The following is a 15,850-nucleotide window of genomic DNA, read 5'->3' as shown; positions in this document are numbered from 1 at the left end:
ATGCAATTTTGGGATGAATGAATGAAAAATGAATAAAAAGTCCTGCTAGGCTGTGACACGGTGCGTTATGGGACTTGTAGTCGCAGGCTGGGCTCCACACAGCGGTGGGTGGCATCCTTGGTTATATTTATCCTTGTTCACATTTGGGGCATACGCACGCTAAAAAAAGTATTCGATGTTCCTCGGAAATTGGAATTTAATTTGTGGGCGTTCCATATTGGTATTTCCCACGTGGCAACTCTCAGGGCCCCGGTGTCAGGGCCAAGGTACACCAGGAGCATCAGCAGCTCACAGCCCCTCACACAGACGGGGAGACAACGGCCCTGGCCCCTGGGGAATGAACATCCCCGGCTCCAGACAGTTGTTTGAGGACTCAGGGCCTCCCTCCTGTCCCGAGTGAGCGCTGGCATTTGTGCCGATTAAGAGAATGGGCTCGAGTCCTCCATTTCCCAGCTGTGTGACTTAGGGAAAGTCATTTCACCTCTCTGGGCCTCCGTTTCCTCAGCTGTCAACTGTGAAAATACGTAATGAAACACTCTGCCCCACCAGCTGTGTGTAAGGATTCGTTACATCAATCCACACCAACGGATTCAGAGTGAGGCACACAGTAAGTGCTCAGTAAGTGTTGACAGTATGAGAATGCACCAAGCTCACACAGCCTCAGGGCCTTTGCATTTGCTGTTCCTGCTGGAACGTGCTTCCGGCAACTCTCTCCATGGCTGAGTATTCCAAGGAGGGAAGGAACTGACATTCATTCATTTGTTCATTCATTCATTCATCAAAAAGGAAGTATCAGGGAACAAGAAGCTACACGTCTAAGCCGGGTGCAGTGGTGCACTCCTGTACTTGGGAGGCTGAGGAAGGAGGGTCGCTAGAGCCCAGAGGTTTGAGACCAGCCTGGGGAACACAGGGAAACCCCGACTCAGAAAAAAAAGAAAGAAAAGAAAAGCTACCTGCGTGGGTTTGAATCCCAGCTCTGCCACTTCCCAGCTGTGTGACCTTGGGTAAGTTACCCAATCTCTCTGGGTCTCAGTGTTCCCATCTGTAAAATGGAATTAATGGTGGTATCTGTCTCCTAGCGTTTCTGTGAGGATTAAATGGGTTAATGCAAAAGGGATTAGAACAGCACCTAGCACTGAGTGAGATAAAAGGCTTTGCAGTTACTGTTCATTTAAAAACACACGCACGATAGTTCAAGGGTGTCTACATTCCTCACCTTATCGAATCCTTGCAACATCCGGGAGAACAGGAGCTGTCGATATCCTCATGCTGCAGATGAGAGAGCTGGGGCACATGGGAGCTGGGGAGCTCTAGTGGGTTACAGACACCAGGGAAGGTGGTGTCGCCATTAACCCCTGGGCTATCCAATAAGTCGCAGTCAGGATTCCTGGAGACCGTTTCGCCACTGCCAGGGAGGAGAGCTGGGGTGGAGAAGGAGGAGTGGAAAGAGGTTTCTGAAGCCTCAAATGCTGCTGTGTCCAGTTCCCCCAGAGCTCTGGGTCACTGTGCTGGGCCCTGTGCTGGGGACACAGCCGCGACCCAGACAAAGCCACGATATCCACCATCACAGAGCTCCAAGTCCAGAGGAGGAGATGGATGCGTGACCAGATGTGATTGGAGCTGGGATGAAGGAGGCACAGGCAACTGTGGGAGCCCAGAAGCGGCCTTGGGAGAAGAGGCAATCAGGGGAGACTTCTGGAGGAGGTGGCACCCTAGCTGAGACCCAAAGGATGAGCAGGCAGCAGTCGAGTGAAGAATGAGGGAAAACCACACTCAGGAGAGGCAGAACTGTAAGAGGCAAGAGGCGGACACAAAGGCAGCTGTGGGACCCTGGAGGAGACCTAGGGAGGAGGAGAAACCAGGGAAGACTTCATGGAAGAGGTGACACCAAAGCTAAAGCACAGAGAATGAAGAGGCAGCCGTCAAGTGGAGAACAAGGGAAGGCGTGCACCAACCAGGCCACGCAGGTGGGGGCAACAAAGGCAAGTGTGAAGACCCCCAGATGGAAGGGAGTTGTAAATGGTTCAGCTGAGCCAAAGCAAACCACATGATGACGCCCCCCAGGGCAGAGGGAGCGAGGGGCTTGGCTCGTACCGGCCCAGAAGGCAGGCGGAGAGCTTTGGGCTGGCGCGGCCTCCACTCACCCGAAATGCCACCGAGACCCCACCCTGCCTGCTGCCGTCGCAGATACACACACACAACAGGCATCGGGAAGACGTAAGAACCGTCCAGTTCTCGCGCACACGGACAAGCGCTGGGGACTTGAGCCAGTCCCGGCCAAGAGAACCGTCTGCGATGATGGAAACGGTGGCATCTATGTCGTCGTCCAAAGCAGGAGCTGGGAGCCACTGCCGACTCCGTGAAATGTGGCTCTTGTAACTGAGAGTTAGGGGTGACCTGTGTCCCCCCTCAAACCCATATATTCACGTCCTCACCCCCAGGACCTCAGATTGGGACGGTTATTTGGAAATAGGGTCTCTGTAAATGGAAACAGTTAAGATGACATCATCGTACTGGAGTAGGGGGGCCCTGATCCCACGACTGGGTTTGTACAAAAGTGGGGGGGATGTGGACACAGACACGCACAGGGAGAACACCACCTGAGGACGGGGCGGAGATCGGGGTGACGCTTCTACACACCAAGGAACACCAGGGATGAATAAACCCTGTTGTCCAAGCCACCGAGCCCGTGGGACTTTGTCCCGGCACCCTAGCAAACCAAAACACAGACAAACTGAATTTTAAAATTTCATTTAATGTTCATGAATTTTAAACAGCCACACGTGGCTAGTGGCTAAGATATCGGACAGTGCGATAAATACTTGCCACTCACCGCACCTCTCTCCATCGTGTGGTGGAGAAATAGTGGCTTCAAGCAGGGATGTCCCATGCCCAGGTGGCAGATGGGGTGGATCCCAGGCCCCTGTGCCCCAGGCACGTGGCAGGACAGAGGCAGGGGATGGGGGGCTGGCGTGGCCCCTGGAGGAGGGAAAGGTCTTCCTACCAGCACCAGCACCGACACTGAGCCGTGGGCTGTTTAAATGTAAACAAATTCATATTAAATAGAACCTACAATACCCTATAGTACCCCTGTGGGGCTGGCATCTCCCGTGCTACGTGGTGCAGGTGTAGAACGTTTCCACCATCTCCAGACGTTCTGTCGGACACCCTGGGTGTCAGGTGCCGTGGCCGGCGCTGAGCGTGTCACGACAAACTTGTGCGTAGGAGCAGGATTAGCCCATTTCACAGATGCGGAAGGGCAAGGCAGTGAGTGCGGTAGGGAAGGTGCGGGACACGCCCCTAGGCCAGAAGGGCGAGGTCACCGCGCCTCTGCTGCTCCCCAGACTGGGTCTGACAGATGCAGAGGTCGGAGCCGGGGCAGGGGCCCTGACTTCCCAAAGGGGAAGTGAGGGAGAGGAGGCTGGTGACAGCTGTCATCGGCCGCCCCACCCCCTTCCAATGCCCAGACACGCTCGCCCACCGCCCACACACACACTCCAGGCTCACGGCCACGGCCCTGGCGCACAGACACACCTACACTTGCACGCTGCCGGCCGCACCCCCGAGCCAGGCCCCCGCATACTCGGGGACAAGAGAGAGGCTGCGACTTCTCCTACCGTCACTGAACTTGCAATGTTGCCGGGGCATCCACCCCACCGCCTGCCCCACCAAGGCCCAGAGAGGGCCCGGGACTGCTCCGGAATCACACAGGAGCCCAGGTGCAGTGAACCCACCGGCCCCCACTGTGGTGGCCTCCTCCTCCATGGCGACCGCGGGAAACCTGCCTCGCGTCAGCAGGCCCAGGCAGCTGTGGCCGGGTGGGGAGGACCGCGGGGCCCGCCCCGCCCTCCGCTCCCCCTCCCTGCCCCCCAGGGGCCCCTGGGCGTCGTCAGAGGCTCCGCACGCTGGAGATGCTGGACAGGGGCTCCCGCATCCGGAAGCTGAGCGACCGGGAGCCCCGGAAGCTGTCCCGCGGCCGCAGCGAGCTGTCGGTGGTGGAGGTTCCGGAGTGCGCCTCGGTGGCCCTGGCCAGGCAGTCCCCGGGGCCCCGCAGGCCCAGCCGCAGACACCCGCAGCAGAGGAAGCTGAGCACGGCGCGACACACCTCGCGGCTGCGGAACGAGTAGATGACGGGGTTGACGGCCGAGTTGAGCACGGCCAGCGCCAGGATCCAGTCCATGCCGCGCAGGTACTCCTGCGCCCAGACGTTGGAGCCGAACACGTCGGCCAGCAGCAGGCCGAAGAGCGGCCCCCAGCACAGCAGGAAGGCGGCCAGGACGAGCAGCACCGTCTCCAGCAGCCGCCGGGCCTTGCGGCGCGCGGCGGGGCGCGGCGCCTTCCGCCCGTTGGCCTGCACGACGCGGAAGATGGCCCCGTACAGGCCGGTGATGGCGGCCAGGACGCAGGCGAAGACCAGCAGGCAGAAGAGGACGTAGCGCTTGGAGTAGAGCGGCAGCAGGCTGGAGCAGCGCTCGAAGGCGCACACGCAGTTCCAGCCCAGCAGCGGCAGCAGCCCCAGCAGCGCGGCCAGCAGCCAGCACAGGCCGATGAAGCCGTACACGCGGCCCGTCTTGGTGGCGCGGCTCTCGGCCACCGGCCGCACCATGGTGGCGAAGCGCTCGCCGGCCGTGAACAGCAGGCTGAAGGTGGAGGCGGCCAGCGCCGTGAAGAGCAGGCCCTCGCGCAGGAACCACTGGGCGGGCGCCAGGCGGAAGGTGCGGGCGCCCGACAGCAGCACGTTGGCCAGGTAGGCCGCGCCCGTGAGCAGGTCGCTGAGCGTGATGTTCACCAGGCAGTAGTAGACCCAGCGCCGCGAGCGCATGCGGCTCACGATGGCCGCCAGCACCAGCAGGTTCTCCAGCACCACCAGGCAGCTGGCGGCCACCGACAGCCCGCGCAGGGCCCCCAGGCTGCCCTCGTCGGGGCCCCCGCGGCCCGCCAGCCGGCCCGAGTGGTTGTAGTGCAGGACGATGAGCCGGCTGTGGCCGCTGGCCGCCAGCTGCTGACAGGACTCGGGGGCCGCCGGGGACCCCGTGGCGTTCATGGCCTCCCCGAGGGGCAGACTGGGGCCCCGGGCAGGGTGGAGCCGCCTGCCTTGCTCGGCCTCGGTTTCCTGTTATTTGAAATTTCCTGTTGTGCTCAAGGTACCCCCCGGGGTGGGGGCCAGGCCCAGGGCGGGGAGGGGCGTCCCAACGGCTGCTGCCACCGGCCCCCTGGGGGCGCCACCCCTGCTGCCAGGCGCCCGCCCCCGCGGATGCCCCTTCCGGGTCCTCGAAAGCCAGAGGCGGGGAGGGAGCCCCGGAGCTGTCAGTCGCTGGGGGGAAGCGCCCCCCACTTGTCCCTGCCACCCCAACGCCTGCTGAGGACGCCTCTGCCCCCAGGAGTCTCCCCCTCCAGGATGGGCCTGTTCCACCACGGGCCCCCAGCTGCTCCAAGCGTGCCTGGCACACAGTAGGTGCTCCATAAATGTTTCTCAAGTGCTCGCGCACCCTCGACAGAGCCGGGCCTGGCTTGCAAGATGCTCCTCTACAGAAGGGGAAACCGACACCTGCAGAGGCCGCGGTGCCTCACCGGGAGGGCGCTGAGGCAGAGCCTCACACGCGGGAGGACAGCCAGACCGGGCTCATGGGAGTCTCGGGCCAGGATCCCCTTCCTGGGCTCTGCTGTTGCCCCTCCTGGGAGCAGAGCTGCTGGGCCCCCAGGGCAGCCCCTCACTCTCTGGGGAGGAATGGGGGCTCGCCCCAGCACCACCACCCTGGGGACACTGGCGCAGGGTGACTCAACCTGAGATGGCTGTGGTCTGAGGGGAGGACACACACCCTGTCCTGGGGTCGGGGGCTCATGGGCCCTGAACATCACCCGTGGGTGACAGTACTGCATCCCTGCCCCCCACGCCCCAGTGCCTGGGATCCCCACCCTTCCCCACCAGAAGGCTCTGGGGTGTGAGGTGGTTTGGAAAATATTTCAGGCCCCAGAGCTGCGAGTGTGGCCCAGGAGTGTGTCTCTGATGGGCCCCTCCCCCACCACAGTCACCCCTGGGCCCCTGAGCAGCAGGGAGGGGACAGCTGGGCCCACTTGCCTTGCCCCTCCCCCACCCTGGGCCCATGTGGTCATTGGCCTTCCAGACAGTGGTGCCCGTGGTCTTGGGGAAGGAGTGACCACACCAATTCAGCCAACCAGGTGTGCTGGAAGGGTCACAGGTATGCCGTAAGGGGCACAGGTATCCCCTGAAGACACAGGTACCCCATGAGGGACACAGGTATCCCATCAGGGACACAGATACCCCATGAAGACACAGGTGTCCCACATGGCTACAGTATTCTCCCCGAGAGGCTGGGTACCCCATGCAGGGCAGGGTGGGCAGGAGTCTGGGGCTGAGGACAGCCAGCAGCCTGGGCCCCGTCACCCCCCTTGTTTCCTGTTCGGCTCTGGGGCCAGGCAGCTGCAGGGAAGCTCCGCACAAGGCTCTGGCTGGGGAGGCAGCTGCGTCTTGTCACTGGAGGTGACCAAGCGAAAGGGCTCTGAAGAGGGGTGTGGCGTGGGGAGGTTGTGAGGAGCGGGGCCCAGCAGCTGGGGTGTGGGACCAGGAGGGGACAAGCAGACAGGTCCTGCTGCACCCCTCCCTGCCAAGCAGGCAACGGAGCCTCAGTGGCGGCTGCACAGGGACCACCTGGCTCAGACACCTACATGGAGAGACGCTGCAACCCTGGCCCAGCCCTCCATCCTAGACTGAGCCCCGATCCCCAGCCCAGCTCTGACCCCGAACTATGCCCTGACCCTGGCTGAACCCAAATCCTGAGTTTAGCCTAACTTGAGGCTAACAAGTGGACACACAACCCACGTGTCCACTGAGAGAAGAATGAATAAACCCAACGTGGTCCGTCCACATGCTGGAGTACCACTCAGCCATGACAAGAGACGAGGCTCTGACACAGGCCACAGTGTGGATGGACCTTGAGGACATCGTGCTCAGTGAGAGACGCCAGACAGAAGGACACACAGTGTGTGACTGCATTTACATGAAATGTCCAGAACAGGCAGAGCCACGGAGACGGGACGTGGATTCGTGGTCGCCAGGGGCTGGGGGAGGGGTCGGGGAGTGACTGCTCACGGGGTTGTGGTTTCTTTTGAGAGTGATAAAAATGTTCTAACACTGATTGTAGTGACGGTCGCACAACTCTTTGAATACACTAAAAGCCACTGAATTGTATATTTTATTTTTAAAAAATTTATGTTTGTAGAGATGGGGGTCTTGCTATGTTGCTCAGGCTGGTCTCGAACACCTGGGCTCGAGCCATCCTCCTGCCTGGGTCTCCCAAAGTGCTGGGATTACAGGCGTGAGCCACCACACCCTGCTGAGTATGGATTTCGTTCATAAAATCCAGTCGTAACACAGTCGTAAAAACTAATTTTTAATTTTTTTTTTTAATGGAGGAGGAAGCCATGAAAGTAAAAATGCCTCAAGCCCATGAAAGTCTTAATGCAGGTCTGACGGGTCTTCCAACTTCCTTAGGTTTGAAACTTTCCACGATAAAAAGCTTTTAAGAAGTGTTGGATGACTACCTGTGTTACCTGTGCCAGGTGATCAAGGTTCTCACCAGCAGTGATACGTCACGTTGCCAGCACTAACCCTCGATAGGATGTGATGAGAAGGGCCCTCACTTCTGACCTCTTCCTCTCCTAGACCTGTCACCCGGTCTAAGCGGACCAAACCCAATTGAGGGGCTTTCTACAAAACACCTGTTATGGGTTGAAATGTGTCCCCTGCGCCACAAAAGATATGTTCAAGTTAAAACCCTGGTACCTATGAATGGGGCCTTATCTGGGAATAGAGTCTTGGCAGATGTGATCAAGTTCAGATGAGGCCATTAGGGTGGACCCTAATCCAATATGACTAGGGCGCCCGGGTGGAGTCCTGGGGCAGCAAGAGGGCATTAGGGGAAAACTAAGGAAATATGAATGAAGAACAGTTAACAACAATATACCAATATTGGCTCATTAATTGTAAACAGATGCGCCACACTAAGATGTTATTCATGGGAGAAACTCGCTGTGGGGTATATGAGAACTCTCTGGAATATTTTCATAATTTTTCTGCAAACCTAAAGCTGCTCTAAAAAGATAAAAGTTTTTACAGGGTCTCGCTATGTTGCCCAGGCTGGCCTGGAACTCCTGGACTCAAGCGAGCTTCCCACCTTGGCCTCCCAAGCAACTGGGACTATAGGCATGCACCTGATTTATTTACTTATTTTTTTAAGTAAAAGCAAATGAATAGGCTCTTGGCTCTGCTACCTCCCAGGTGTGTGACCTTAGTCAAATCATTCTATTTTTCTGTGCCTCAGTTTCCTCGTCTGTAAAATGGGGGTGATATGGCCCTCACTGCGTGGGGCTGCCCTGAGGATGGTGAGAGACCTCATTAGAGCCAGGTGGGGGCCGCAGCCGGAATTTTGGGTGAGGAGCAACCCAGAGATCTGCTCAGAAGTGCCCCCCATAGTTCTGGGGCCAGCACCAAGCACAGGTGGGTGGACAAGTAGAACTTTTTTTTTCCTTCCTACCCCATGTTGCTACCCACCCCTCCCCACAACCGCTGGTCCCCAGGGTGTACAAGGATGATGCCGGTGACACAGCCCCTAAGAAATCACAGGCCTCCAGGATGTCACGTCTTTAATGTCCACCCCGCAAGGGGCCCCGCTGAGGGTGAGGGAATAAATACAACGTTTTGCGTGCATTTAAGATGCGGCTGCCCAGCTCCCAGTCTGGGAAGGAGGAGAATGCCTGTGGGCCTCGGTTTCCCTCATCTGTAAACCCGGGCGCAACACACCATGAGCCTCGGGACTCTTCTCCCCGGCAAAGCGAAGTCCCCGCCCTAGTAGGGTCCTGGGGATAGTGGGGGGCCCCCTCCGGGAGGGAGCGCCTTCTGCTGTCCACCAGGGGGCACCAGAGTCCACTCTGAAGGCGCCAGAGTCTCACTCCAATCCCCGGGTGTGCGTCACCCACAGGGGTCCCGGACCCCTGCCCAGCAGGTGATATACCCAGGCGTGGGGCTCCTTTGAGACACCCGCCCACCCAAGTCCTCGATCCCTTCATTTCTTCCCCTTTTCCTCCACCCTGGCATCCCAAATGGCCGTTTTGCTCCCTCCCTTTCAAAGGAGGTAAACTGAGTCAAGCAAGGGAAAGAACCGGCGTGGGGTCGGGGGCTGTCCTGGTGAGAGGTGAGGAAGAGAGGGGGTGACGGCGGGCGGCCCTTGGGGTTCGCTCCGGCCACCCCTGCCGCCCACCTGCCCGCAGGTGCTGCCTGCCCACGTGGGGCCTGGGTCACAGCAGGTTGATCTCATCCAGGTAGCGGGCGAGCACCGAGTCCCGGACGTCCTTGAAGACCTTGCGGATGTTCTGCGTGTCCGTGGCGCACGTGTAGTGGCTGAAGAGGCGACGGGAGCGCGGGCCCTTCTTGCTGCCCTCGGGGCCGTCGGCGCAGCCGGTGTACATCCTGGTGTACATCTCCAGGATGAACCTCTTGGCAGCCTCCGCGTCCTGCTTGGGACCTGGGGAAAGGAGTCGGGGAGGGGGGTCGGATCAGGACCCTCTCTCTTGGGTCCTAGGAGGGCTTTACAGACCCCGTTCCCCATAACCAGGCCTGGAAAGGCCCGAGGGACCACCACTCCCGCCATGTTTCCTCTCAGTTGACGCCATCTTTTGTTTTCATGGCTGGTCACATGACTCGGGCCCAGCCAATGGGAGCATCAAGGAGGAGCTCAGGAGAGTCATGTGACCTGAAACAGACCAATGAGACTCAGCTCTGAGATTTGGGGCCAACTGTCTTCAAGAGAGACCGTCTGTCCCCTTGGCTTGGAGCTGGGGGTGGTTGGGAACCTGGAGCTGCAGAGACAGGACTCCTGGGACTGGGTAGATGGGAAAACAGGCCGAGGAAGAGGAAGGGAGTCCCCACAGTCAGCTTGGGTGGATGCCCTGATGAGGCATGTCAGGGAGCTCAGTACTATGTACTGAAAGCACAATATGAATTAAGAGTTTCTAGGCCGGGCGCGGTGGCTCACGCCTGTAATCCTAGCACTTCGGGAAGCCGAGGTGGGCGGATCGTTCTGAGCTCAGGCGTTCGAGACCAGCCTAAGCAAGAGCGAGACCTCGTCTCTACCAAAAAATGGAAAGAAATTAATTGGACAGCTAAAAATATATGTAGAAAAAATTAGCCGGGCATGGTGGCACGTGCCTGTAGTCCCAGCTACTCGGGAGGCTGAGACAGTAGGATCGCTTGAGCCCAGGAGTTTGAGGTTGCTGTGAGCTAGGCTGACACCACGGCACTCGCCCCAGGCAAGAGAGTGAGACTCTGTCTCAAAAAAAAAAAAAAAAAAAAGAGTTTCTAGAACCCGCGACTTGGCTCTGGCTACTCATGAGTTGGGTTATCTAATATACTAATCCCTGTAGGCCTCAGTTTCCTTGTTCTTAAAACGGGGATCAGAACAGTCCCAGAACTCACAGAGTTGTTTGTAGGGTTTCATATTATGTTAAGGACTCGGCCGTTAATAAACAGAGTAGCACAGTCGTTAAGGCCAGATGCTCTGGCTCTGGGTCCAGGCAGTCTGCGTTCAGATCGAGCCTCTGCCACTCACTGGCTGTGTGACTGTTGGCAAGTGACTGCACCACTCTGTGCCTCAGTTTCCCCATCTCTGTAATGCTTAGAAAAATAAGTCCTACTGCATGGGGTTTTTTAAAGGAGGATTGAACAAGCCATGTAGAGTGCTCCCACCAGTGTGGTAGATGTGTTAGCTGTTGTTATTGTTTTTTATTATTATTGTCATGAATATTATTTAGTACAGAGGAGGGAAGGGCCAAGAGCTAGCAGCTGGCAAATGGTGCTCCGCCCCAGGGTGACAAGGATGAGTCATGGGGGTTCCCTTTGACCTGAATGAAAAAAAATCCCCTCAAAACTATCCACCTTGGCCAAGTGTAGTGGCCTACACCTGTAATCCCAGCACCTTGGGAGGCTGAGGTGGGAGGATCGCTTGAGGCCAAGAGTTGGAGACCAGCCTGAGCAACATAGTGAGAGCACTTTTCTACAAAAACTTAAAGAATCAGCTGGGAGTGGTGGTGATCACCTGTAGTCCCAGCTACTCGGGAGGTAGAGCCAGGAGGATCGCTTAAGCCCAGGAGTTGGAGGCTGCAGCGAGCTATCATTGTGTCACTGCATTCTGGCCTGGGTGACAGAGCAAGACCTTGTCTCAAAAACAAACAAACAAACAAAAAAACTATCTACCTTATCCTGTTCCCAAATTCTCTAAGCCAAGGGCTGATTCCCAGGACTGCGAAGCTGGGAAGGGGGGCAGTCCCAGGCCACCATCCTGGAAGAACTTGACATCTGTCTCTCAAACCCTGAGTCTTATTGATAAAATTGGCTAAAACTGGTCTCATGGGCTCCAAGATGTGACAAGGCCAGGGGTCAAACCCTGGTGACTTGACCGAAGCTTATGTTTACTGACTATTAATCCAGTGGCAAGCGTGTATTAAGGGCTTCCTCTACTATGACTGCTGGTGTATTGGGGTGAATAGTACCTGCCAAAATTCATGTCTACCTGGAACCTCAGACTATGACCTTATCTGGAAATAAAATCTTTGCAGATGTAATTAATTAAGTTAAAATGAGGTTATACTGGACTATGAGCCCTAAATCCAATGACTGGTGGCTTTACAAGAAGAGGAGAGGACACAGCGGTAATATGGCTATGTGAACGTGTAGGCAGAGATTGGACTGATGTGTCTACAAGCCAAGAAACAGGAACTGACTCCACCAACACCTTGATTTTGAACTTCTGGCCTCCTGAACTGGGAGGGAATACATTTCTGTTGTTTTAAGACATCCAGCTCTTGAGTTGGCTCTAGTCGGCCTGGCCCTTTGGCCCTCTGGATGTGCTAAAAGTTTGTTCCCAGACCTTTTTGGGACAGTTGTACGTGTCTTGATCAATACGCAGCTGAATGAAACATGACACAAACTTCTTAGCTGCAAGGGCTGCACGAAAGAGACCTGTTGTATCTATGAAAACAAAGCCACGTGCTTCGGAAAGATTGCCAAAATCTCGGTCATGGATTCAAGAACAAAAATTGCTGTCCAATTGGGTATAGCTGAGACGACCACGAAAGAAAAGAAAAAAGAAAAAGAAAAGTTTTCAAAACCTAGGCAGGTGCTGGAAATGGTAGATAACACCTTCCAGACACGCCTGAGGACGGATCTCCACGGCAAACCCACAGTCCAAAGGTCTTGGCCCAAATCCCAACGGTTGGGCAACAAGTGTGCAATGAAATGTTTAAGGTGTGTACAGGTCTGACCCTATTTGAAACTTCCAGCGACTCCATGTGGAGGTAGGGCCTGGTCTGCATCTCTCTTGGAAGCTGCTTTGGGAGGCAATGGGTATAGAAGTTTCTAGAAGCACTTACCTTGGAAACTGGGGAAGTAGGTAGCCAGGTGGGAGGTGGGGATTTTCTCTTCTAGGATGTCGGTTTTGTTGAGGAAGAGGATGACGGATGTGCTCTTGAACCAGGGAAGTTCCAGGATGGTGCCAAACAAGGCCAGGCTCTCCTGCATTCGGTTCTGCGTCCGGGGAAGAAGCGGGTCAGTGCTCAGATCGGCCGGCTCCGACCAGAGACCCTCCTCTGCGTGGGCTCAGGCTTGGGTCTGACGGGGGTGTGCCCACACTTCAGTGTGGCCAGCTGCCTGAGTGTCCCTGGCGTGGTTTTGTGCCTGCGCTGGGGGGAAGAGTGTCCTCCCAAAACTCATGTCCACCTGGAACTTCAGAGTGTGACCTTCTTTGGAGAACGGGTCCTTGAAGGTGTAATTAGTTAAGATGAGGCCATTCTAGACCAGGGCAGGCCCTAAATCCAATGACTGCTGTCCTTGTAAGAAGAGGGAAATTTAGAGTGGGCACAGTGGCTTGTGCCTGTAATCTTGGCACTTTGGGAGGCTGAGGAGGGAGGATGGCTTGAGCCCAGGAGTTTGAGACCAGCCTGGGCAACACAGCAAGACCCCTATCTCTACTTAGAAAATTTAAAAAAACAAAAAAAAAAGAGGGAAATTTGGAAATCTGGACCCAGACACACAGGGAAAATGGCCACATGAAGGCAGGGGCAGAGAGTGCAGCGATGCGGCTGCAGGCCGAGGGACATCAGGGGCTGCCAGACCAGAAAAGGTTCTAGAGGGAGCACGGCCCTGCTCACATCTTGACCTCAGACTTCCGGCCTCCAGGACCGGGTGAGAATCAGTTTCTGTGGTTTTAAGCCCCTGCATTTGTGGTCGTTTGAGACGGCAGCCACTCCGAGAGCGCCCGGCCTCAGCCTGTGTAGCCTGCTGTGTCTGAGCGGCAGCCTTGCTGAGCACGGGGTGGCCGACCTAGACCGTGCTTGGGGACCATGGGGACGGGGGTTGAATGTTTGTCCTGAGAGCGGCACATCTCTGCATGTCCAGATGCGGCTTGCACACCTGTTCGCATCTTTGCCTGTGTGCGGCCAGGCAGGCAGCTCCCAGGGCGTGAAGTCCCGTATCTGTGTCAGTGGGGACACCCAGATGTCTAGAATCTTCTAGCTGTGTGTAGTTTAATCACATATAAATACAGCGAGGTATCGAATGTCTTGTGTTATAGATTGAACTGTGTCCTCCCAAAATCCATGTGTTCAAGACCTAGCGGAATGGCACCTTCTTTGGAAAGTAGTTCCTTGCAGATGGAATTAGTTGAGATGAGCTTGTACTGGAGTAGGGGGGCCCTGATGCCATGACTGGGGTCCTTACGAACGGGGAATCTGGACACAGACACGCACACAAGGAGAGCGCCAGGAACATGAAGCAGAGATCGGGGTGATGGGTCTACACGCCAGGGGACGCTAAGGATGTGGCCACCACCAGGAGCTGGGAGAGGCCTGGGACAGACCCTCCCTCACGGCCCCAGGGGGACCCAGCCCTGTCCCCCGCCCCGACCTTGGACTTGCGGCCTCTGCAGCTGCGAGAGCATCAATATCTGTTGTTTAAGCTGCCCGGTCCGTGCAGATTTAGTACAACGGCCCCCAGGAAACGAGCTCATCTCGCGTGGCTGGATTCGGGGACAAGCTGTGTCAGAGTGACCTGAAATTCGTTCTGTCTGATTCAATCCGAAAGTCAAAATGATAACATATGACTCTCAGATCTGAAAAGCATCTTATGCGAAACTTGAACCCGCAAAATCCACGCCTCGCAGGAAATACTGTGCCCGACCTCCATGCTCGGGTGTTAAATAGGAGAATTAGGAGAAAGGTTCACGATCGCAAAAGCGGAGGCGGCCCGGGGACACCCGTTTTCTTTTTCCTACTACGGCTGTGGTTGTGTGTGTGCGGGTGGCTGTGTCTCGGGGCTGGAGTGTCCCTCCGTGTACGCGTGTGCTTGTGCGACTGAGGATGTAGGTGCCACTCACTGTGAATGGGTGGGACAACAGCCCGCGTATTCCTTGGCATGTGTGCGTGTGTGTCGCTGCGGGTCTGTCTCTGGGGGTGTAACAACAGTCTGACCACGAAAGGGCGAAGGGTCACGCTCAAAGCCACACTGGGCACACTCAGTTCTGCTCGAGAACGAGGACGCCCCGCTTTCTGCAACAGCGTCCTGCTCCAATGCGGGGCTGACAGGGTGACGGGAGTGACAGAGACGGTGGCCTCTCACCTCCTGGTTGTTCTCCTCCAGACACTGGTCATACTCGCTCAGCGAGGCCAGGTAGATGAGGGCGATCACGTTCTCGAAGCAGTGGATCCACTTCTTGCGCTCTGACTTCTGGCCCCCGACGTCCACGATCCTGCCGGGAACCAGGACGCCCCCATTCAGAGCTCAGGACCCCGCCACGTGGCACCCCAGACCCCAGTCATGTCGGGGATATGCCAATATCAGTAATAGTAACAGCAGCCAAGTGCGGTGGCTGACGCCTGTAATCCCAGCACTTTGGGAGGCTGAGGCAGGAGGATCACTTAAGCCCAGGAGTTTGAGACCAGACTGGGCAACATAGCAAGACTCCGTCTCTACAAAAAATAGAAAAATTAGCCAGGCATGGTGGCGCCTATAGTCCTAGCTACTCAGGAGGCTGAGGCAGGAGGATTGCTTGAGCCCGGGAGTTGGAGGCTGCAGTGAGCTACGATCCCGCCACTGCCAACCCCTGGGCCAATGCTTTTTGTAGACTATAATGTCACCCCTGAGAGTCAGGATGAATCTGACACCCATTTTACAGATGAGGAGACTGAGAGGCAGGGAGGAGACAGGGCTTTCCCAAGCTTTTCCTGTGCCAGGCTGCCTGCTGTCTACCCCCGCGGGAGAGTAGCAGGTTGGAGAGATCTGGGGTGTGCCCTGGCTCAGGGTGGGGGACCCGGAGGGAAACTGCCAAATGTATCTAGAACTCGGTCAAATGGGGCTACCGTGTTCCGGCTGCCTGTGGGGCGTCCAGTGGCCACACAGATGGGAGTGAGGCTGCTCCCAGGGCAGACGCCACTGTCCCCTCCGTCCACGGCCCAGAGCACCGGCCTCCGCCCCACACACCACAACAAAAGCCTCAGCGCCGCCCTGCCTTCCTGTTCTCTCTTCTGAGAAATGTGGGTCACCGATAACAGTCTGTGCGTCACTTCCCTGGGGACGCAACCGTTACTCAGGAAATGCCAGAGCGGAGGCTTTGGACAGGCCCGGGCCAGAAGCCGCAAGCAAGAAGAGACTTGCCCCATGGTACGAGAGGGGAAACCGAGGACGGTGACTCAGCAGTCGGGCTGTGGCTGGTGCCTGTGTCTCCTGGTCCCTGAGGCCAGTCCCTCTCCTGTGTCCTCAGAGTCGGTCCAACCCGCACACCCG

The 15,850-nt window shown here is 56.9% G+C and overlaps 2 protein-coding genes across 3 annotated transcripts in view; both read right to left on the bottom strand.

Annotated features, from left to right (window-relative positions):
- Nucleotides 1-3,889: 3,889 nt before the first annotated feature.
- On the bottom strand, nucleotides 3,890-5,044 carry S1PR4 (sphingosine-1-phosphate receptor 4). Of its 2 annotated transcripts, XM_012646181.1 has the most exons (2): nucleotides 4,994-5,044; nucleotides 3,890-4,855 (listed from the first exon to the last, which is right to left on the bottom strand). In XM_012646181.1, the coding sequence occupies exons 1-2, from the start codon at nucleotides 5,042-5,044 to the stop codon at nucleotides 3,890-3,892; spliced, it is 1,017 nt and encodes a 338-aa protein (XP_012501635.1). The 2 variants fall into 2 exon arrangements, with proteins under 2 accessions (XP_012501635.1, XP_012501634.1); XM_012646180.1 differs by having other exon boundaries at nucleotides 3,890-5,044.
- A 3,626-nt stretch (nucleotides 5,045-8,670) lies between these two features.
- GNA15 (guanine nucleotide binding protein (G protein), alpha 15 (Gq class)) overlaps nucleotides 8,671-15,850 on the bottom strand; it is a 25,269-nt gene continuing 18,089 nt past the window's right edge. Inside the window, exons 5-7 of the mRNA XM_012646154.1 lie at nucleotides 14,687-14,816; nucleotides 12,445-12,598; nucleotides 8,671-9,542 (exon numbers count right to left, since the gene is read on the bottom strand). Of these exons, the coding sequence (XP_012501608.1) occupies nucleotides 9,316-9,542; nucleotides 12,445-12,598; nucleotides 14,687-14,816 (511 nt within the window). The 3' untranslated portion in view covers nucleotides 8,671-9,315. The remainder of the gene's footprint in view (nucleotides 9,543-12,444; nucleotides 12,599-14,686; nucleotides 14,817-15,850) is intronic.

This window comes from Propithecus coquereli, unplaced genomic scaffold (assembly GCF_000956105.1).
Source record: "Propithecus coquereli isolate 6110/MARCELLA unplaced genomic scaffold, Pcoq_1.0 Scaffold241, whole genome shotgun sequence".
Lineage (NCBI taxonomy): Eukaryota > Metazoa > Chordata > Mammalia > Primates > Indriidae > Propithecus > Propithecus coquereli.
Note: the sequence above shows the minus strand (reverse complement) of the source record. Positions and strands in the feature narration are given on the sequence as shown.